The 23,543-nt window shown below is 44.0% G+C and overlaps 1 protein-coding gene across 2 annotated transcripts in view; it reads right to left on the reverse strand.

The window, feature by feature from the left end:
- The window catches only part of neurl1aa (neuralized E3 ubiquitin protein ligase 1Aa), a 56,111-nt gene that overhangs the window by 14,040 nt on the left and 18,528 nt on the right, over positions 1–23,543 (reverse strand). For both annotated transcript variants that reach the window (XM_028417236.1, XM_028417245.1), the window contains exons 2-3: positions 13,866–14,116; positions 13,330–13,651 (exon numbers count right to left, since the gene is read on the reverse strand). In XM_028417236.1, the coding sequence (XP_028273037.1) occupies positions 13,330–13,651; positions 13,866–14,116 (573 nt within the window). The remainder of the gene's footprint in view (positions 1–13,329; positions 13,652–13,865; positions 14,117–23,543) is intronic.

The following is a 23,543-nucleotide window of genomic DNA, read 5'->3' on the forward strand; positions in this document are numbered from 1 at the left end:
TTCTGTGTGTCAGACAGTGTCAGTAAACAAGGAACAATTGACATTGCATTTTAAACATGTGTGAATGGGTGTGCATTTGTTTCAGTGTCTAGCATCACTGCACCGAAAACCATTAATATCTGTGCAATGCAACCAATGCAGCAGCCACATGAAGACAAATACACACAGCTCATTCTCATCCTATACCCTGGCTGCTTAAAATAACACCTCTTAATGTACCCCCCCCCCCGGCCAGGTGGTAAAATTAGCCCACCACCCTGAGACCCTTGTTACTCAGGTCTGAGCTTGTGTCTGATTGTAGGTCTGAAAATCAGAGGGTGATAGAGAAGAGAAAGGCGCTGACCTCTTCTCCTACCTCCTCAGTCCAAGTAAGAGGTGGGGCTGGGGGGGGGGGGGGGGGGGGGGGGGGTGGGTGGGGGAGGATGAAAAACAGCCGCTGACTGTCTGTGGAGAGTCTCTCCAGATCTGGTCAGCTCCTGGCCCACCCCCACCCCAACCACTCTCTATCTGACCAGGACCTGAGAGGCCTGACTCCAGATAAACCTCTTAGCCTCAATTACCAGGGCTGTGGGACAGGCCACTAACTGCTGCAGTGAAAACAGAGCAGCCAAGCCTCTTATGATGCCGTCCCACAGCTGAAAGAGACACGGGCCAAAAGAAGACGGATTCATGACAGACCCGACAAAGAGAAGCTGTTAAAGGTGGATTCTTTCCTGATGTGGAGTCGGTTGTTAATAACTGTAGTAAGAGGAAAGTTGAAAAACAGATATTGATCTAATACACGTTTGAATCAGGTTAGATGTTCAGTTTATTTTCAGTGATATACACACTGCTGACAGCGAGAATCAATTTTCACTATACTGCACAAAATGCATACACCCTAATGTCCTGCAGGGGGAGCGGCAGATGTAGTTCCTCTCTTTGTTCAGAACTTTTTAATAACCTTTTTAGAGAGTACAAACCAATAAAGAATGTGCCTCAATAAAAAGTTACAATTCCAAGAAGATCCCGCTAAAAAAATGATCAACTCATCACCAGCAGATGAGTCAGTTTCTCTGTTTTTTGAAAATCTACGCCCCTACTCCTCAGCTCTGGGGTAACTAGTAAGTGCAAAGCAGTATGACAGTGGTTATGTTTTTTACATCTTTCACTTTAGTCGAAGACTGACAGACAGATGACATTTGTGGCTAAAAATCATTTGACCTGGGACTGAATGCAGATGTTGGTGGGCTTGGGTTTTCTGTCCAATGTGAAAAGGGCTTCACTTCCCATAGGGTCACTCCATGTGAAATCATCCAGGGTCGCCGGACCATATTTTTTAAAACATTCACTGATGTACATCTATCAATATCATGGAGAAATCCAGAGTTTTAGGTCTGTAAGTGAAACCATTTGTAAAATACAGCTCTTTGAAATTTTATTTATTTTTCTTAGTTTTTGGTCGATTTGCTTTCGGCCGAGTTTAAGCTGTTACTGCATGGCCTCTGTTGCATCTAGGAATCTGGTGTTTGCTGCACAGGGCTAACTTTTCCCGTAGAATCAGACAATGTAATCAAATCTCGAATAGTCTCGAATAGTCTGGACTGGAGCTATGTGGTGTTTTGGTACAGTTATAGTGGTAATATGCCTCTACTAGGAAATACAACCTTTATATTTATATCTTGCAAGGAAATGTCACAGGTGGTATTTTCCTATGTCATATTTTACACTTTTTAGGAACATGTGCTATTTTCAAAACCATAATTGTCCATTTTGACAGTAATACCTCTCCTTCATATTTATTCCACCTGACCTCACATATCCCAGCATGATGTGGCATGAGTATGGTTTTGATGATGATGATATTAGTGGAAGAAATGTGAAAAACACCTCTTGAACAGCAGTTCTTGACTTTACAACTCTGTGGATTATTGTTTAATGTGCTCTGTGCCCACATTTCAATCTCTACCATAGTTTTCTTCACTCCATGTTCCGACATCCAGCTGCACATCTTAACCGAAACCACCTCTATGAATTTATCCAAAGAAAACACCTCCGTCCTCTTCAAAGGCGGTGGCTGACACTGAGTATCAAACCCGCGAACATGTTAAAGTGAACGGGAGCTGACATCTCCTCTGCCTTTGATCCCCAGAGAGTGACGTGTCTGATTTTCTGCATCATCAGAGAAATGCCGTCTGACGAGGCTGTAAGGCTGACATGCTATGACTGCTTCCTCAAAGTCTTGTCAGACGTCAATTAATGTTAGCTGCTAACCCGGAGCACGACACTTTGTGATTAATGTTTAATGGGACTGAGGCCCTGTAATTGTCCTAATTGATTTCTCAGAGAGGCATAAAATGGAGAGGACGATGCCTTTGGTGCACAGGGCTGCTCCCATAGACTGCTAATCAACCATTAAACACCTCTCTGCTCTGAAGTGAGCAGCAGTTAGCCACGAGTCCCCAAGGCTAGCTGCTACTATTTCATCTACTATTTCCTCTGTTATCAATTTCCCCTGATGGACTCTCGGCCTTCATGAAAGCCAGAATGAAGAGGACAGTCTGACAGATGGCAAATGTAAAGTTGTAATTGAACAGCTCACTCCATTTTCTGAATGGACATGTAGCTATGATGATGGAATGCAAAGAAAAAACCTTAACGTGGCTCCAAACTCAGATTTGTAGCTGGCATGCTAACCTTTAGCTTAGCTCTGTGATGCTAAACTTGCTTTGAATTGGAAGAATTGGAATGACCTCACCAAACAAAATGATGTGTGTTGCAGAGGCTGCTGGCCATCACTCCATCCTAAATTGGATTAGAATGGGACAGGCTTCCTCCTAAGACCAGAGCTGCATGACGACATGTCACGGGGGAGGATATCAGCAGATGGAAGGAGAGGAGAAGGTAAAGTTAGGGAGGAAGGCGTGCTGCCGGTGACAATGCTGGATTCATGTTGAAAGGGGGCTTCCAAAGAGCTGCATGTCCTCACCTCTCTCTCTGTCACTCTATAACACAAACCCATACACATGGCAAATTGATTCCTCTACAAAATAGTCTTTTATCTGCGTTTCTTCTCCTCTGAGGGTTTATGTTCCTTTTTACATCCTCTCTCTCTCTCTCTTCCTCTTCCTCTCTCACTTTTCAAAGAGTTGTTATTTCAGACCTGTATTGGATTTCAAGCCGTGTATTCTTTATTCATTAAAGGCTGGTGAGATGGAGGCGCTGCCGTACTGTATGTGAGGAATGAAAAGACTGCAGAACATTTACCCTGCATTTGTAAATGTGTGTGTGTGTGTGTGTGTATCCAAGTCTGCTTGTGACCTCACCAGCTGCTGCCCGCTAATCGTGGTGCACCTGCGTTTTTAGCTGATAGAATCTCTTTGTCCTATTGGTCCCTTTCAAATCCACCACTCACAGATGCTCTCTCTCATTGGCCAAGGCCAGAATTTTGCACTTTGAAAGCTGCGTTAAATGCAGTGTGTGTGTGTGTGTGTGTGTGGTGGGGCCATTGGAGATGCAGCTGCCGACACTGGGAGGCTGAAGTAGTTGTTGTGGGGGGTTCATTACCTGATTCTTTACTTTTGATTGAATTTCAAACCAAAGGTAGCACCTGGCTGGCCAAACCATTGATTATTCCATGCAGGGGGAGTTTGAGAGTTATGGGATGGCTTTTTCATTGGGTTGTTTTAAAAACTGAAACCAATTTGGATTGCTTTCTCCTTTTCCCCCTGTCCTCTAGAACTTTAACAATTTTTTTTTTAATTAGAATAATTAGGCACCTGGCGAGCTAATCCGTCACAAGTACATGGACAATACTGTGTGTGTGTGTGTGTGAGAGAGAGAGAGAGAGAGAGGGAGAATGGTGCTCTGTCTATTTTGGCTCACACAGGCTTTGGCTCACGCTGTAAATGTTTTTGATTAGGGAATAGCCACAAAGCAGGTTAGCTAATGCTGTGCATGGGGAGGTGGACAGAGGGGAGAGGCTGGCTTAGTGGCTTTGCTAGCCTGAGCAGACGGAACGTGCCAGGGGTTTGAGCCAGTGCTGGAGCTAGGGTGTGGGGTGGGGGGGATTTACTCTCTCTCACGCACACACACATTCATCTCACAGGGCTTATCTTTATCCATATTCTCTGTGGGGCTTCATCCGATGTCAGCAAAGGTGAGGAGGGAGGAGGCAATGAAAAGAGCGATCCTAGAGAGATCTGACAGCCAGAGGAGACAGGAAATGAGGAGAGGAGAGTGTCTGTGGATGTAAAGGGAGCTGTTCAGCTAAGAAGGCAAATGGTAGAGCTGGATAACTGGGGATCTTCTGCTAGAGTAAGGGAGACAGCACAAGGTCTTTAAAGGAGAGAGAGAGAAGCAGCGTGTAGCTCAGCAGCGACCTGGGGATTAGGAAACACAGACTGACCAGCCGAGCGAGTGAGATCTAAAAAAACTAGAAGCAAGTGAGTGAAAGAGGGATGGTAGAGGGGAGGGATGGAGTCAGAGGGGTCTTTGTGCGAGATGTTTGGGATGTTCTTTATTCCTTGGCACTGGCCCAATTCCCCAAGTCCCCGATCAGGCCGGGCGGCTTTGAACCTGGGGCTTTTGGAAAGAGCAGCATGCTCCCCGGGCGACACATGGCCGTAACAAAGAGCCAGGCAAAACGCCCAGCAAGTCACAAAAGCCCTGTCCCTGAGGTCATCGGCAGAATTCAGCATGTGCCACCCCTTCTCTGCCAATCAGCATGCCAGGGCCTCAGTGCTAATAAACCTCCATCATAAGGTTAATATATGCAAGCCTCCCCGGTTTTATTCCTGTGCTGGAGCTCATGGAGGAAGGCTAATTAATTATTACAGGTAACTGACACCCTCACCGTGCACACATAGATTTAACTCAAAAGCCCCAAACTTTGGCGGGTTATCAGTGCTCAAACACCCAGTGAGTTTTTCCCAGTGAGTGTCCCTGATAGTTCACTGCAATGTAAAGTCCTCCACCTCTATGAAAACATAGAAGTAGAGAGAACTTAAATATGTCTATATCTGATGGAAATCAGAAAAAAGACAATTAAAAGTGTATTTTTGAGGAGTGATTGTTAAGAACTGTAAATAAACCAGAATCAGTATGTATCAAAATCAAAATAATTTTTTGTGACCAATAATGGAAACAATTGGCGCTCCACATGCTACAGATTAGCGTTACGGCCATTGACAGTAAAACTATGGACAGAGCTTCCGTGACGTCACCCGTTTGTTTCTGAAGAGCCGTTCTGAGGCTCGGTGGGAGGCTCCGGGACGTGCTGACCGACGCCATGTTGGCAGCGTCACGTCCGCCAAAACTCCAAATATGGACAAAGAGGGGGAGCACGAGCGAGGTTTAGGCGGACGGGCGACCGTGGAAGCAGGAAACCCGTGCTGTGATGCGTCAACCGTCTGTCGCTCAAGCGGCAACGCCCATAATTATGCTTAATTTTAAGTCCGAATACTATTGAAACGAGACACTAGAAGAGAACGTATCATCTGAGACCAGAATGGTTTTTTGTACCAGGCTGTAAACATGTTTTTTTCTGCTGTGAAGTCGGCCAATTTAACATGGGAGTCTATAGGAAATTACTCGCTTTTGGAGTCAGCCCCCAGCAGTTGCGGCGTGAATTACAAGTTTTGACACTTCCGCATGGGCTTCAAGTTTGAGCCCCGAAGGTTGCCGCTTGGTTACGACCTGACTCTGCTAAGAAAAAGGGAAGTAACACAAACCATAACAATTAGCATGTAGCATACAGTAGCTTGTTTTCAATACAAAAGTGCTGATCACCTTTCTGTTTCGGGACACAATCTAATTATCACAGGAGTGATGAGAAAACCACAAAAATATGTAATTATCTGGGATTATCCAATCCAGCTGCCTAATTTTAGAATATCATTTGTGATCCGGCACACTGATGGCCATCCGCTTGCTCGAACTGTGTCACAAAGGAACATCCACGCGCCCTGTGACTCCCAGTGTTATTCGGGCTCTGTCTAAAAGTGTATCAGCAGGGTACAGTAAACATGGTGTTGATTCCCCTGATGGTGCACCGGGCGGGGGGGGGCGAGCAGGATTCCATGGCTGCATGTTTCAGACAGCCCCCTCTGAATATCAGGCTTTGAACTGTGGCTAAAGTTCTTCTTCTTTTGAGCTCAGGAAAGGCACACACAGAGAAGGGAAAACAGGAAACTCCACATAAATCTTGACCTCACCTCCAGCTTACCCCCATTAAAAGTTATCTGTTGAACTGATAAAGAATGAAATGAGCGTACGCAGCCAAGGTGCAGTAATTTAAAACGGATTCCAAATGCCAAATCATACAAATTCAGTTTACTCTTCTTAGCCCTCTGAGCTCTCTTACCAACAACCGCCATAAATTACATGTCGACCACAAAAGCCAAGAAACACAAGGTCGCTAAATCTGTTTTGCTTGATGTCTCAAGGTCTTACAACTCTAAACCCTCTCCATTTCCTAAATGAGCAGAAAAAAAGGTCAGATTTACACCATCTTTTCTGCTCTGTGTGTTTTCATTGGAGGGCCCATATGAAGCATCAGGATTCATAAGTGCTGCTATTAACTGGGAGGCTGATCCTGCCAAGTCAAACACCAGTGCCAGTCAAGTGCTCGCAATAATCAAATCATCATTTTACTAGAAGCAGTCGTTTCTCCCAGAAGTATGGGAACCCTGGCCGGTCTCTCTCTCTCTCTCTCTCTCTCTCTCTCTCTGAGCTGCATAACAACACATGTGGCTAATAGGCTTCTGTCATTCCAGAGGACTTTATGTGAGAGGAGCCCCAGAGGTGGAGCCAAAGCACGAAGACAGGAGTGTTTCAAAAGTTTGTCACACCAGAGAAAAATGAAAGCCTGTTATCTTTCTTAAAAGTGTTTGTTTCTCTGAATACTTTTGGATTTGATGAGGACTGCGATTTAAATTATCATCCCTTGATACAGGCAACTACAGGCATTAGATATGCAGAGTTTGTCATAGCCGTTAGTCCGGGTGTAGCCTTCAGCAAAAGAAAACATTCTCAAACTGCTCTTTATATATAATGTTAATTAATTATTCTAAGAAATCAGCTCACTCTTAAAAAAAAAGGCAGTCTCACAGGGTCGGACAGAGCTGAATGCAGGCCATGGTCATGTAACATTGTACCGTCTGCCTCACTCTAGCAGCCACCCTCAATCGGCCATTTGAGGAACTACAGCGTTTGACCTTAGTGGCTGCATGACTCAGTCGTGGCGGCTGCCACTGATGTCATAGGTTATTTGCAGGTTTATAGTGGTGGACTCCTGTCTAGAGGTTTGCGTTTACCCTCCCTGATTAAATTTATGTTGTATGTCAAGCATCGTAGATGTGGGAACAGTAGCATTCACCTAGGATCCTATCGAGGAAAATGTCCCATTCTAGTAAGTTATTGTGGAAGCTCAGAATTAATCTGACTCTGTAAAATTAGGTCTGATCGATTGCATCATTTAACCAATTAAATGTGCAAACATTTAGTTTCATCATTACCTACAGCAATCAGTTAGCAGTGATCATGTTTGAATTAGTTCTAAGTAATGTTGACATCACATCATCCTGGCTAGGAAACTGGACTAAACCAATCTAAACTGATGAAGCTTGCTTGGAGGAGTTAGTGAAACATCTCCAACAGGTCCAGTTTGAGCTCCAGAATGACCTTGTGTGGATAAAATCCATGCAGGGACGCCTCACTACGTCAGTACTCTGCTTATAAAAGCTACTCCTCCACCTGCTTTTGACCAAACCTACCCACAAACCTCCATGAGGCCACATGATGAAGGCCTCTTCCATCAGATTTGGCATCCCTCACTTTTAGTCTTGCAGATGCTGACGGGTTGTGAAAGGTTGATGGGATGACTCCGCCTGGTGAGCTGATGTGCTATCGCAGATATAAGCTAGCTGCTCTGACACACATATATAAACAAAGAGCCACCATCCATCAAACCTTCACACATTGTTTTACTCTCACTGAAGCACTTGGGTTTCCAGGATTAGTTTTTCCTTTCACCTGGCACACATCTGCCGTCCTGCACAGTAAACAGAACCATGTTACAGAGATGTGGAGATCATACTACAGAGAAGAGCTTTCAGCACTCCTGCTTTAGAAATGTCTTTCCTTAGTTGTTTAATTGCTGCTCTGCCACTCATCCAGACTGACAGTGAGTGTTTTTGCTTTCTGACGGCACCTCTAGTCTCTAGTCAGGAGCTCACATGTAATTCAATCCATCACCTGAGGACAGTGTCTCTGTAGATATCAGAGGCTTTGTGGTGCAGAGTGACTGCAGTTTCCTGGACAGACTATTGAGATAGCTCTCTCTCTCTCCCCCTCTCTCTTCCAGGACACCATGTTTGGTATGAACTAAATGAACTGCTTTTCTTCTTTGGGATGACGGCGGCTAGATTGGCCAACTCCCACTCTGAGTCAGCCTGGTCGCGAGGTGTTAGCGGCCTCGAGGCTTTGCAATCAGACTTTATTCTCCCATCCTTCGGGGAAGTCCCACAGAGGGCCCCTCTTGATTAAAGCTCCACTGTGACTGACTCATACAGTCCTGTTGCCTTCACAACAGCTGGAATTACTCAGTTACTCAGCCTCCTTCCCCAATGTCAAGTAAAGTCCTGCTGTGTGTGGATGTGTGCGAAAGAGTGACAGCTCACCCTGGGAAACGGGACATGGGTTTATATTAAACAACCTTTGTGGCTTGTTGGATTTCAAGCCTATGGGGACAGCTTCAGTCTGCCCACGACGGTATCCTGCCAAACCTCCACAATATTGTGTTCCCCCAGTTCAAGGCCAGGTACAGTCAATCACCTGCAGAGCTACCTCAGGCACCCAGCTGGAGACATCATTCTGCAGCAGAGGCATACAGTATGATGCCTTCATGGCTGTATATCATTGACTTTGTAACATAATTCAGTTACCTTCATGACAGAATTGCATGTGCATCTTTATATATATATATATATATATATATATATATATATATATATATATATATATATATATATATAATATATATATATATATATATATATATATATATATATATATATATATATATATATATATATATAAAATATATATGTAGGGGGTGGGACGGTTCAGGAAAAACATCTGAACCGTTCGGTACACATGTTTCGGTTCAGGGCACGTGTTCTGTTCGGTTCTGGACATGCGCACCAAGTAATCCGTTTTTACCACAACATAGACGAGTGTTGGCAACTTGGCGTCTCTCTCGCTACATTTGGTGGCTTGCACATATTTGTTTTTGCATGTACAATCTCTTAAAATATTTGCACATTCTAAACGTCCTACCTCTGTACATAGAACTGCACATTTTGCTTATTCTATTTTATTTTATTTTATTTTTTATTTATTTTTTTTTCCTATTGTTCATTCGTATTTTTATTTATTCTTATGCCTAAGTCTACTGTTTATTTTTTTATCTTAATTTAGTTGTGTATAAAGTCATATGAAGGGAACTCGCAAAGTCAGAATTTCATTGCTCAGTGTAACTGTAAAGTGCTGTGCATTTGACAATAAACTTCTTGAATCTTGAATCTTGAATCTTCAAAACTTTTTTTTTTTATCAAAAGCTACTAGTGACTCTCTGGTGACTTTTGGAGACTGACGTGAAATCATTCTGCAGTCAGGCTACTGTCCATGAGCTCCTCCCCCGCCTCAACTCATTCAAAGCCGGTCACTCTCTGTAGCTTCACGCAGCAGGTTCAGCTGCAGGCAGAGCAGAGAGACCCACAGCACTCTGCGTCAAATCGTGCACAAAGCTGCCGCTGGTCCTGTCAATGCTTACAGAGCGGGATGTAAATAGCATATTTCAATGGCAAAAATAAAAATAAAACCACGGACATCGGTAACATGAGCTTTCTTGTTTTCTTAACTGGCTTCTGTTATGATCTGGTGATAGAAATTAAAAAGAAATAAAATTGACTTGACCTGATATAATGATGGGGAAACACTGAACTGATTCTTAAATATGTTGAATGTTGGATAAATAGGCTGTGTATTTTATGCTCATCTGGTATTTCCAGAGTGTTAAAAGTAGAAAAAAAACCTCAACAATGTAAACCGAACCAAACCGAAAACTGTGACCTCAGAACCGTGATACGAACCGAACCGTGGATTTAGTGAACCGCTCCACCCCTTATCTATATATATATATTCTAAACTATTTGTTGTTAATTACCTGTTATTTAGTTTCCTTATCAGAAAGAAATGTGGGAGGGGGAAATCTTAAACTGCTGGCATCATGCTTGCAGAGGTGTGAAAGCACTAAATCAGCCACGCCCGAGCCCCTCTCCTCCCCGTGTCCCTGCCATGTATGATCATGACGTGATTCTCGTGTGGCGGCTTATCATATGATTCCGTTACTATTTCGATCTTTCTACATCAAACACGGTTTAAATGTTGCCGCAGACCGGATCCGCCGCTCCTGTGCTGACCTCAGAACAGCCTCAGGACACCGAGCAGATGATAAATCACAAGCCACACAAAGACACAAGCACAGAGCTCTGCAGAGTTATGCTGTTTTTCCAAATTGGTTTTTACATGCTAACGATGGTCAGTGTTTGTGGCTTCAACACACCCTTTCAACAGTTCATCATAGAAACTGTAAAAACAGGAAGAATGGTCTGAATTTGAACTCTCCAAAGGGCCTTGAATGCCTCATGTGTAACAAACACATTTGTAAAAACAAATAATTTTTTTCACACCCATGACGCTATGATAGACTCACGTGTGGCCAGCAGTCACATGACAATAATCCAGAGAGTGTTTGGCTCATCTGCAGTTTTTCTACAGCTCATTCTAGGTAATGACATTTTGTAACAGTAATAGTTTTTCTCTCACAGAGTTCTCTCTGCATGTAGCCATGGATTTGTGCCGTTTGCACGGAGGTGTTGGACTCTATATGTTTCTTTATAGATATAATTATCTTTCTTTTGTCAACAAACATAAAACAATAGGCCTCATCTGTAGGATGTGAGAGCAGCAGGTGGAAACACCGAGTGTGGAATAACAGCCTCTGAGCTCCTCTGAGCTCCTGTGACAGACTGCCATACACTTGTCTGACCATTAGTCATGATCACACAAAGCTCCCAGCAAAGAGGGCAATAAAATAAACACTACTCCAAATACTTACTGACAGTCAGTCAGAGTAAATGCTGCCATTAAATGAAAAGTGTGACAGAAACTGAGGAAAGTAATGGAACAGCTGGAGGGATGAGGATACTGTAGGTGTGAGTGTTTGTGCGCTGAATAGAGCTCCCCCCCCCGGTGCTAATTTACATTATGAAAGTGCTACACATGCTGTACAAAATGTCTTTGAGCAAGAAACTTAATCCACCATAGAATTTTAATTCAATCTTTATGTAGTGAGGATTATAGTATTTCCAAGGAGGCACGATGAATTATCGCAGCCGCTGCTGAAAACACTGAGAGAATATAAATATTATTGATCCTGGAGGGGAAATGTGGTCATCACAGAGACACACAGAATAGACGTGTGGCTTGGAGAGGATTGGAGATTTTAAAGAGTAAAAAAGGGAGATTAAAGTGAAAATGCCCACAATTATTACGAAGCCATTTTCAGCAACAGTTAAAGTCACATTTGTCAAAGATAACCGCTTACATCGGAGGATTTAGAAGGAATTAAGAAAATAGCTTTTTACTTCTTGTATTGTTTTATCTGGCGGCGGTGAAACACAAGCGCTCCTGAAGTGTCACATGAAATAAGGAGAGAGGGAAAAGGCCCCAGATGTGAGAGCCTGGGTCGTAACCATGGAGGGGTGGGGGGGGCTGTGCATAGAAACAGGATGAACAGAGCTGACAAACAAAGCTCGGCTCACAAAGGGCAGTGTGTTGTCTAGATGATGTATTTCTATCTCCCGTTCCACCCCTCTGAACAGGCCCCCGTTTGTGGGGGCAGATGTCAGTCATTAGAGGACCCCCCCCCCCCCAGAGGATAAGAAGCCCTTACTCTGTAGGCAGCCCTGCATAATGCCTGAATGTAAAATACAGTAGCAATGACTTAAGTAGGAGGTTTTTGATACAAATAGGGCTTGAGGGAGGGTCAGACATCTGAGATACGTCCGAACCTAGAGGTGGTCAGCTCAGCTCGTTGCCGTTGTTACCATTTCCTCTTTCTTCTTCCAAGTATATAGATGGTAATGTTTGTGGATAGATCCTGAATAAGGCAACAAGACCAGGCGGTATGAGCCCTAAAGGTGCTGCTTGTCATCCGTAACAGAGAGAAAATAAAGGATATAGATTCCTTCCACCCCCGCCAGCCCGGAGACAGTGGTGTCAAATCAACACAATTCCAATCAAATGTGTTATCTATAGAACATGTGACCCCTGCTCTATTTTTACATCAGCAGAGGGGACGACAGCACGGAATCTCCCTGGGGAAAATAAGAATGTGTGTACATTCTCTCACACCAAAGCCACCCTGTCACTGTATGGCATGTACGCTAAGCTACATAGCATGCCTTCATAACACACCCCCACCACCTCCACAGTGTAAACGCGGGGGCTAAATATTGCTCAGATATAGATAGCCTTTGTTTTAGTTTTATTCCTCCGCTTCATGGAAGGCTTTACTGTTCACAGGGGGGGAGGGCTGAAGGCACCTGTTTACTGTAAACAAGGAAATCTGCTTTGTCATCTGCAGTAATGTGGAAAGTGACAGCAGTGAAATCAGAGGTCATCTACAAATATATTACCACCTCATGACTTTGAAAAAAAACCCATTAAAGATTACACGGATACTCACAACGTTAGCAACAAGGGAAAAAAAATGAGTTCAACCGTGGATGCTTTCATACAAGATTAAACCAAAATGTCTGGATGGTAGGTCAGTTATGGTTTAATCATGAGCAGAAATAAGAAAAAGCACAGTATCAGTGCTGGATTAGCCAGTGGAATCCACTTCTATTCCAACCTAGTTTGATTCAAAGGGAATGTGTGTCCCTGCAGCCGGCTCACAGAACTCCCTGTGTACCAAATTATACAAGCCTCCTTATACAGGCAGACGAACCAGTTGTTGTAGCTTAGCAGAAAGGCTGGAAAGTACAGCGCAGCCAGCATGACTTTGCCTGGTGGTGACAATGTCTACTTCAGTTCACCTTTAAAGGTCACTGCGATCCATAACAAGTGATAATATGGAGTTTTTTGACCAAGTTCTGTCTGAAACAGTGAGTCCAGAAACCCCCACAAGTGACTACACCTAGAAAAGAAATTCATGTTACAGTAATCTGTGCGGTTAGTGCGGTGCCTTCACAACCTGAACCGGCTCTTGAAGCTTCTTACCTAGCAGCTGCACTCCGCGGGTCAGACCATAAACATCAATGAGGGCCCAGAGGGGCTCGGCTGTGCGGACTCCGCTGAAGAACAGCATGGGACTAGACTCGTTAATGCGGTAGAAGACTCTGCCTTTCTTGTCAACCCAAAAGGCGATGACGTTACCCTCGTTGGCGAACTCTTCGGGCAGCGCCTTCGCCCAGAAGCCACTCTGGGACACCAGATCAGGGCAAGCGTACTTCGGCAGGTTTTCCGGGTTTATCCTGGAGGGGTCTTTGGAGGTGAAGCCCAGACGCAGAGCTCCGCTCCAGCAGCACTGCTTCTTAGTGATCTGGAGAGAGAAGGAAGATTTGATTGTGGAAATTTGTCATGGCTGCTTTCTGACAGGAGGCTGTAAATAACTGAGTCAGACGACACAGACAGTGAAGCTGAGGTACATTGTGCGACATAACACTTTAAGTGTCAGCCTAGAATAACAAAAGTCACCAGTTTTGACATTTTAAAAGCTCCTGGACGTCGAAGAGCTCCATGCTGTCAGGAAATACCTTGAGGCGGACTTGCTCATACAGCCCTATGGGCCTGTTGCTAAAGGTGATGGCGTTGCAGAAGCTGGCCTGCCTCTTGACCGTCTTCTGGGCGAGATCCATGACTATTTGGGATCCCTTGGCATTTGGATGGAAAAGGAGCGGGCTGACAGGGAGGGGCCCGCCGACGCTGCCGCACTGGATCGGCAGGCACCTTTTGGGTTTGTGGTGACATCGGTGTGATGTGGATGGGAATGGACCGCCGAGAGAGTCTAAGGGGAAGACAGACGATAAAGAGAGATGAGCAGATCAGGTTCAGTTTGATGCCGATTGTTCTGATTAGGAGCAGGACGATCGGTAGATCAGCATCTGATGTTTTATTTCACAGAAAATAACATTAAATATGACGAGGATTTCTGCGTTCTTGTATTTGGGCTGATTATTTGTGAGTAATACGATAATCAGCAATAATCACTTTGGGACCTGGAGGGTTAAAGGCAAATCTCCATGAAGGCTCAGACTTTGAGCACAGGTCCAGGACAGAAAATTATGCTTTTCACAAAATGAACTGCTGCCAGAAAAACAGTGATTTTTCAAATCCAATGATCCGTGTCAGCTATGAGCCTTTCCGTTAGGCCACAAGTTCTCAACAGACTAAAGCCATTTCAACATATTACAAATACATTATTAGCCAAAGTCGCACAGAGATTACGGCATTTTCGTCAAAGGTTACTAGCAGGCCCTATCCTCTTTCAGCCCTTTCCCCAACCACGTACCTACCCCTCCATTCTGCATCTTCATATCTTAAGATATGAGAAGAAAAACTATAGAAATGTTGTCTAGTGTTTTAACTGATTACATCCCAGCTGGTTGCATATGATGTCCTTAAATTTAAAGAAAGTTACTGCTCCTCAAAACCACCACTAATGACCTTTTGATTGATTGATGTTTAAAATGTATTTGCTGCCTCTGGAGTGCTGTGCCTTTTTTACACCAGTGTTTCCATCCAGTGTGTGCTGTTAGAGATCATCAGGTGTGCCGGGGAATTTTTTTAAGATATAAATCTGTGCCGTAGTAAGTTTGGGAAACACTGTTTTAGAACAACCATGTCCACCATAGTCTCTCTAGTTTGTTTAGCGACTCATTAGCAACCACCATAAGAAACAAGCCATGTGCCTGTTAAGGTAAAATGACTGAATGAATATGGTGCAGGTGTAAAAAATCAGAAATGAGATTAGGCCTAAGTGTCACAGATCACACTTTGCTACGTGCATCAGAAACCAAGAAGTTTAAAAGGCTGGACTGACTTGTTAATTAAATGCACAAGCAGTGAGAGTGGCTGAGAGGAGTTTGACTGATGCACTTGATCAGCTACTAGACTGCTGTGTGTGCTGGAGCAGATTTGACAGATTTTTCAGAGCTTCTAACTGCCAGATTAAAATGATGAAATTAGTATTCAACAGCTGAACCGAACAGACGTTTTTTGGCTTCATGAGAGAACCATAAAGAACTCAGTATGTTCTCAGTATTCTGGGATGTTAAATGATTCCAGAAGCGGCCTGTATTTGTGTTTGAACATTCCGGTATTTTGCGGCAAGGCGGTGTAATCTATCTTTCTGCCGACATCGGTTAGTAATCCACATTTTCCTCGAACCTCTCACCTTGACTGTTATATCCAGCCAGATTGTACGTGCTGCCTCTGAAAGCAATAATTTAAAGTAATGACAACTCTGAGTGTGAGGTTACAGATCTATCAGACATGCCTCGCAGCTGTGTTGCATTATGGACAGTTCAGGCTACTGTCAGCGGAGAAACTGGGTCTGTCTATTCTGTGATTGATTCTCTGGGTATGATTTGTCTGGCTAGAAAAAAAAAAAAATCCCATCTCTTCACGATATTGATACATCAGCATAAACATCAGCACAGACCTCATGTTTACCCTGGATGCCTCCAACTTCCCCTCGCTACACAGGAAATATTCAACAGTGTGTTTGGCTCTCTACAGTATCTATGGGAAAGCCATCAATCAATGAGATGAACTGTAAGATACACATTCTGCCTCTGCTGAAATTTCATCCCACCCTGTGGCAGGTGCCTCTTTACAGAAATGTGTCTGTATAGAAAATGTCAGAGCAAAAATGATGGTTAATATTCCTGTTTATGGCACTTTGGCCTCCCTCTGTCATAATCCCAGAGGACGGCTTGATTTGAACAGACCCTGAACGGATGAAAGCCAACACAGTGCCAACAGCAGATGTCCCTGCGCACATCCTGATAAGACCCCGTCCCAGAAAACGGCACACTTTGTGTGCTCTTTGTGTTTATCTCATAATGACCCTTCCAGTTTTACCCTCTGTGAGCTGTGTCTACCGTTCAATTCCCCCCCCCCTCCCCTCCCAACCTAAGAACATCACCGGGGCCCTTTGTCTTACAGAGCCGCCACAGAAGAGCTGTTGTTGAGTGTGCACACGTGGTCCAGGGCAGATTGAGCTGAATGCATTAGTGGGCTCTCTAAAGAGGCGCAGCTGCTGTACAGGGAAACAGGCTACGTGTGAATTCATGTTCCTTAGCAACCCCTCGTATCTAAAGGTCTTGATCAGCTCACTCTTTCACTCAAGAGGACACGGCAGATGCCTTTTGTTTACTCAGACACAACAAAATGATATTTATAGTCTCACATTCTGGCTTATTCCGGCTCAGCTTATCCAGTCAAACAAAGGAGATCACCTTACATCATTCATTTATACTCTTAATGCTCTGTTTACTATTTATATCAAACACTCTCACATCTTTAATTATTCGGCACACAGCCTTCCTATAAACCCCACAGAAAGGGATGGTTGGTCACATTTCACACCACTACTCCCCAACGTTGCACTGGAAAATATTGTTTCTAATTAACCTCACGTAAATCCACCTGCTCCTTAAGTGCAGAAATGGTTTTAGCGACTCAACAACAAGAAGGTTATCTCATCTTTGGTTTCACTGATGTAGGACACATATATTTCTATCAAATAAGTTTTGAAGTGTTATGTATCCTTGCAAATCAATCTAAATTTTGTGTTTCTATATCTAACAACTAAAAATCTGCAGTTTGTCTTTACATAGTCTTGTTACAGGGTCAATGGTTGGATAAGATAAGATAAGATAAGATAAGATAAGATAAAACTTTATTAATCCCGAAGGAAATTCTTGTGCCAGAGGTATCAAGTTACATTAAATGCAGTTAGTACAGAGTATAAGAGTATAAGTGTCACTATAATCCAAAATAAGAGTACAGTACGCAGTATGAGCACAATATATGATACATGGACTGGATATAGAGGTTAATACATGCAAGCACAGTTAGTAACCTTAGCATTCACAGCTAAAGAGTCCCTCGAGAACTGATAGAGAGTGAAGCTGAGCTAAAAAGGACTAAAGTGACTATTAATGAATTAGTAATGGAGTGGACAACATGACTCCAAATGTGGCTCGTGCCTGCTGGATGGGTAAACGGGCAAATGATAGGAAAATGTTTGCAAAACCACTAATCCCACTTACAAGTTGTAAGTGGAGGTTGGGGATAAGAAACTGTTGCTGTAAGACATCTGTACTGTTACAGCAGACTCCCCTGGTTTGTGTGCTATCCTCTCACAGGTAGCCCGTAGCAACATGCCAACACCAACAGCTCTCCTGTTGTTTTGCCTCAGGGTTAACGGCTGTCTGAACAAGACCTACGAGCTACTGCCAGTCAGAGTTAGGCTTTGAATTTAACATCAGTGTAGGTTAGCAGTTCCTTCTTATCGCTGGGGGAGTAGTAAATCCAATATCGTCTTTTTAGCTACTTCAATATTCAGTGTTTGTTGCAAGTTATCATAAAGACACCTCCTGCCCAAGGACTAGTTGCCATCCAGTTACCTCCAACACAAATCCTGGTACTAGTACTGTCCTGTCCCCTTGAGCCCGCAATTTGACTCTTCTCGATGTAAATGGCTCCGTCTGACAGCCGCCTCTACAAACCTCTGTACGTGCACACGGCTTCAATGTTTGTGTTATCTGGCGGAAAAAAATGCAGCTTCAACAGCCTCACATGAGCCATTTTGCCAAAGGTCACAGATGTCTCATTATGAACAAACATGGTGAAAGGCTTGTATTCCTCATGCCCCACGGCGTAGACGTTTTATCCCACTAATAACCCACACTTGCACACAGCTCCAATCCCTCATCACAATACACAGCTAATACCTGTCATACACCAGTGAGCGTCTCTGTGGAGCAGCAGGCTAATCTGCCACCATTTCATTTGGCTGATGGTGGTAGCTGAGCGGTTACCTGACTGTGCAGCAGTGTGTGTGAGTGTGTGTGTGTGTGAGGAGCATCACCATTAGGCGGTTTACCATGCAAATAGGATCTTTGGGTGGGACAAAACTGCTCAAATATTTGCAGGGAAATCACTTCCTGTTTCTGTGGGAAACCTGTACAAGCTACACTTCACCTGAACGCTCAGTTGCACTGCATTATGCTGTATGCAAATGACTTCCATACAGGTGCAGCATATTAACTGACAGAGTCCTCTAAACTGTGTCCATTGTGTGTCTGAGCAGCAGGTGTGTGTCTCCCAGGTAGAATAAAACACACCTTGACTGGTGTTTGCAGATACCGTTGACCCAGATCTGCACTGTTATGCCTCACTGTGGAAACATGAGCAGTCACAACAGCCTGTGAGCGCTCATGAAGCACAGGTAGCCCACATGCCAACCCACTCACTGCACTTGTTGCTAAGTAAAGCTCAGCTCAGTCCTCATCCTGGGAGAATTAAAAAAAACAAAAACATTAGGTGATATTGGGTTTTTTTCTCGTTTGTTTAGAGTAAATGATTCTGATATTAATGTAAGTTTCTGAACTGTGTTAAAGGAGATAAAAGTGGAGACAGCAGGCAGAGTGTGTGATCCTCATACCCACTGCATGTCATGTACAGTTAGTATTTGTCACTGTTAAATTAAGTATCTAATCATCACTTTTGGCAGCTGTATTGTTGACATTGTGTAGTGGAATGTGAATATATCTATATAGAGATACATTTGTAAGACACTAGCTTGCTATTCAGTGTGCTATAACAAGTCCATGAATTCGTTGTTTTTAGCAATAACATTAATGTCTTAGCATATTGTCGTCCTGGCTGCTTCCCCTCTGGTGGGCGTGGTTTTAGGAGTATGATGCATTGTCTCTATGCTTGTTATAGGAATACCAGACACAGTTGCCAAGATATTGGTGTTGACAGATATCGGTCCTGCTGTGTGCATCAAAAAAGGAACTCAAATACATGTATGTCTGCAGCGGGGAAGTGTTTAAAGCGCACAAACTGTGTATAGGTCGACACTGAACATACGAGCAGGACCACATGATCAGTCCACTGCAGAAAAGAACATGTATGTTCCAGAAGGGGGTCAGCGATATCACCGTTTTGGATATTGGCAAACAATCGTCCCTTTTATGTACGTGCTGCACACAGTATTGCAATCATTAGCAGTGAATCATGCATGAACTGTGTTGTTATCCTTTGTGAAACAACAACATATGCCACTGAATGAATGCTGTCCAGCGACAATACTAATATATCTTTTAAAAATGTCACAGGGTAAACCTTTACTGCTTTATTTCTTTAGTGGATTTTCTCTCTGTGGATCCACTGACAGTGTCATTTACAAAAGCAGCAACAAGCCTGCAGGGCAATGACAAACACAACCGTCTTAATGAATGGTTACATAGCAGTGTCTGGATGATGTATTCAGTCCACTGACTCATGACAAAATGGCAGTTCAGCCTGATGTACACCAACCATGAAAATGAAGTCACAGCATAATAGCAACAATTAATCACAAACATATCATTTAGACGTAAAAACACAGAGTTACAGTGCGGGCAGGCCGACAGCGTTGTTTCCTTTTCTTACTCCGTCTCCAAAGTTCCTCACGTGTGACAGACTGCACACAGAATGTGTGAAACCGATAGGGCGCTGGGTGGTAACTGTATCTGCTCTCCTACCTGCGGACAGGTAAATTCAGTGCAGTAGCCTCACTCATTTGCTAAATTCCCGATGTGCTGCTAGGCAACACCATGATAGCTCTGTTTGTGTGCAGATAGATGACTTGTGCCCATGTGATGTTGTTCTATGGGGGGGGGGGGGTTAGACCGAGCCTGTCAGTTAACATCTAATTAGCTCTAAAAGGTTTTCAGTGGCCGATCGTTTACTGACAACAGGCCACATGTATCCATTTTACTGCCAGCATCTGAAACTGGAGGCTTTTTGGGAATGCTGCTGACTGCCTTTTTTGTTTGGGGTCACTGTTGGTCTTGGCTTCCTCCTGAGTCCGCTTAACTCCCAGTTATACCACCGTTCACACTGGGGGAAAAAATCTGGCTAAAGTGTGGATTCGGGCCTATCCAGATGTTTTTTTTCTGAGTGTGACACCTCGAATCCGGCAGTATCCAGTTTTGATTTCAATCCGGTAGATCCACCATCTCGTGGCTCAGGTGTGGCTCAGGTGTGAACGCAATGTGGCTAGCGAATCCGGCTAGCGACATGATACTTCCGGTTAGTGACATGTTACTTCCGGTTAGCGATGTGCTACTTTCTGGTTCACGGGGCGCAACACGGGGACAAAAAAAAAACGGCATGATGCATGCGCACACGCGGTCCTACCGCGGCCTGAACGGACTCTGTATATTACGAGGCGCCACCTAGTGGTTTGGAGGACAGCAAACATGCTGGATGAAGCCGGATTGAGTGCGGGACACAAGTGTGTGCTAGCCAGATTTAAAATAGGTCTGAACACATCCAGCTTAAAGGCTGTCTGGGCTCAATCCTACTCTAGCTGGAATGACTTTCTCCAGTGTGAACAGGGCCTAGTCCAGATAAGGGCAAAGCAATCTGTCTCGTGCCAGGCTGCTGTAAGAGTTGGATGCTTTATTATGGGGAATTGGCAGCAATCAGATCTATATTGTTTTCCTCGTTATCTCGTACTCTTTGGGATGTAGTCAGTAAAATAATAATTGGTTAAATCAGTGGTTTCCAAACTTTTTTTTAGTGTCACCCCCCTTTTGTAGTTTCTAGCAACTTCCAAACTGTATTTAATTGTTATTATTTACCCAAGACTTGGCACACAACCGAGTTAACAACATTGAATTTGGCTTGACATATTTCTTTCACGAGCCGGCATCCAATTATGTTAATAATAAAACTTGTAGCCTGTGTACTTACTTTCCACAGCCTTGATTCTATTTGCAATGCAACTGTGCAATCATTGATCTTATTAATTGTAGGTCATTTTAATAAATAACGCAACTTTTTTTGTACATTTATTTTATCAAGTCAAAGAACAGGACAAATTCAACTAAGGAAATATGGAGGAGTGGATTTTTTTCATGGTGCAGTTGCTCTGCTCTGCTGCCTTGACCTGCTTCGGCTGCACAGTAGCTGTGTGTTTGCTCATTTCAGAAAATGACCCAGTAGCTGGAGAAATGTGCCCTAACCTGCTTCAATAATTCACACTGAGATGACCTGACAGTGAAAGCTGAGACCGTGGACATGGAGTCCAGCTGACGTCATCCACTACGGCCCACCAGTCATCCCGCTGGTACCGCATTCTCTCCGCGAGCAGAATTACACAACAGTGATCAATAAATAATCATATCACAGTGCAGCACAATGTAGCGCCGTGATGCTTCTCTGGCAGTGAAAGACAGCAGGCTGGTGGAGGGGTGTAATGATATGCAGTGTGTATTGGCTGACTGGAAGTCATTGTGTGGGCGCTGCCTTGAAGGTGACCTGTCAGGAGCACGAAGGGCTGCGTGCACACACCCACACACACACACTGGACAAACAGGAGGGTTAGAGTTGCACACATGTGTCTGTGTGAGGGGATCTCCACCCTTTGTGACAGATTGCTGCCCGAGATCATTGCCTTAAGTCAGACGAAGTAACAATTACAGGGGCGACACTGACATGCGCTCTTAAGAACGCCACCTGACCCCGACACATATGGTTCTGTCAGCACATAGCAACAAGCCAGGCGTGATTAAAGCTGTGTCTTTCCAGCTCTCGCTTACAGACACGGGGACAAAGGAAGAAAGAGGAAGTAAGTGTGTGCCGTGCTGTAGGAGACATTTCCAGTGCAGAGGTGCAAATCAGTTGAGAGTCTTTACTTTGTTTCATGTGATGACTTTACAGTTAGATACTGAATCTAATTCATCTAATTCAAATGCAGCCAGACGCTCCATCGAATCAGCCTCAGACACTGGCCCACTTTCAGTCAATCGGGAGCGCAGAAGTGGAGCTCCCACACACTCGGCAGACTCAATTACGCAACCGACTCCGAGCGAGCGCTGTTTGGATGTGCTCTGATGCTTCGCACCTGAGAACAGCAACAGCAGCCTGCAGAGGTGCAGTTTTAGAACACAATAATCCGTTCCCCTCTCCCCTCTAATCCTGTTCAGTAACTTTTACTTCAGATGTGATCGTCTGCTTCCTTAAATTTAGTCCAAGAAACAAGATGATCAGATGCTTTCTATCAATGGCTGAGGGTTGTCATGGCAACAGTTGTACTTTCATATTAAATTTAGTTTAAGCCTCTCTCTCTCTCTCTCTCCTCTTCATATATTTCACATGAACAGACTGTTCCTGTTTTTGCTCGTCAACAAAACACTCCTTAAATGTAAGTTAGTGTAACCTAACTGAAAATCATCAGAGCCTGTGGTCAGTCGAGCTCACCTGTAATATTACAAAAACCTCAGCAGGTCGTTTTTAATTCTTAAAACTGGGAGTAAAGATGGTGGGCACCTGTCATGAAGCACACTGGAGTCATGACGTTATGTTAAAGAGACCAGGCAGGCACCATTTTCTGCATTATGGTCTGTTTTTAGACAACATTGATTGATCTTATTAGTATATGACGCCACCACTGAAGTGCCAAAGACTCCACTTCCTCAAGTGTGCACTCTAGATTGTCAACCTCCATAGACCTAACTAAGGACGTGCCGATCAGGTTTTTTTTTGCCCTTGAGTCCAAGATTTCATTAGATTTTGAGTATCTGCCAATACTGAGTCCTGATCCCATACTACTAGTGTTCTCTACAAAGGAGAACGGCAGGTCAGTCATTGCGCTCATTTGTGCTATCTTGGCTGTGACGTCCTGCACCTTCGCTCTATATGAATTGTACCTGTGTTGCTCGTGTGTGTGTGTGTGTGTGTGTGTGATTCTTTGCTCCAGTCACACTCCACCTTGATCAACTTGTGCTTTAAAACCACTCCTTAGAAACCTAACCATGATGACCAGAGTTCTGCCCATACTCATCCACAGTCTGTGTGTTTACACCATGGACCAGTGGACACGCGCACACACACACACACATGATGTCATTTTACTAAACTTCACTAACAATGTTGTGACAAAGCTTGATCTTGATTTAGAGTTTGACATCGACAGTAACTCTGCTGACAGATTGATCCCAGTGTTTACATCAGGTAAAACTGAACACACACTCAGCGGGCACTAATTCTAGGTGTTTGACCTTGATCCTGGAGAAAAGGAGCTCCTTCTGCTGTCTTAGTCTGTGCCTCTTTAACTAATTGGATTAATGTTGAGGCTTTAATTAGAATGATCAGGTGGTCCGAACCAGGAGAGGCTTAACTCCCACACACACACACACACACACACA

This window comes from Parambassis ranga, chromosome 1, assembly GCF_900634625.1.
Source record: "Parambassis ranga chromosome 1, fParRan2.1, whole genome shotgun sequence".
Classification (NCBI taxonomy): domain Eukaryota; kingdom Metazoa; phylum Chordata; class Actinopteri; family Ambassidae; genus Parambassis; species Parambassis ranga.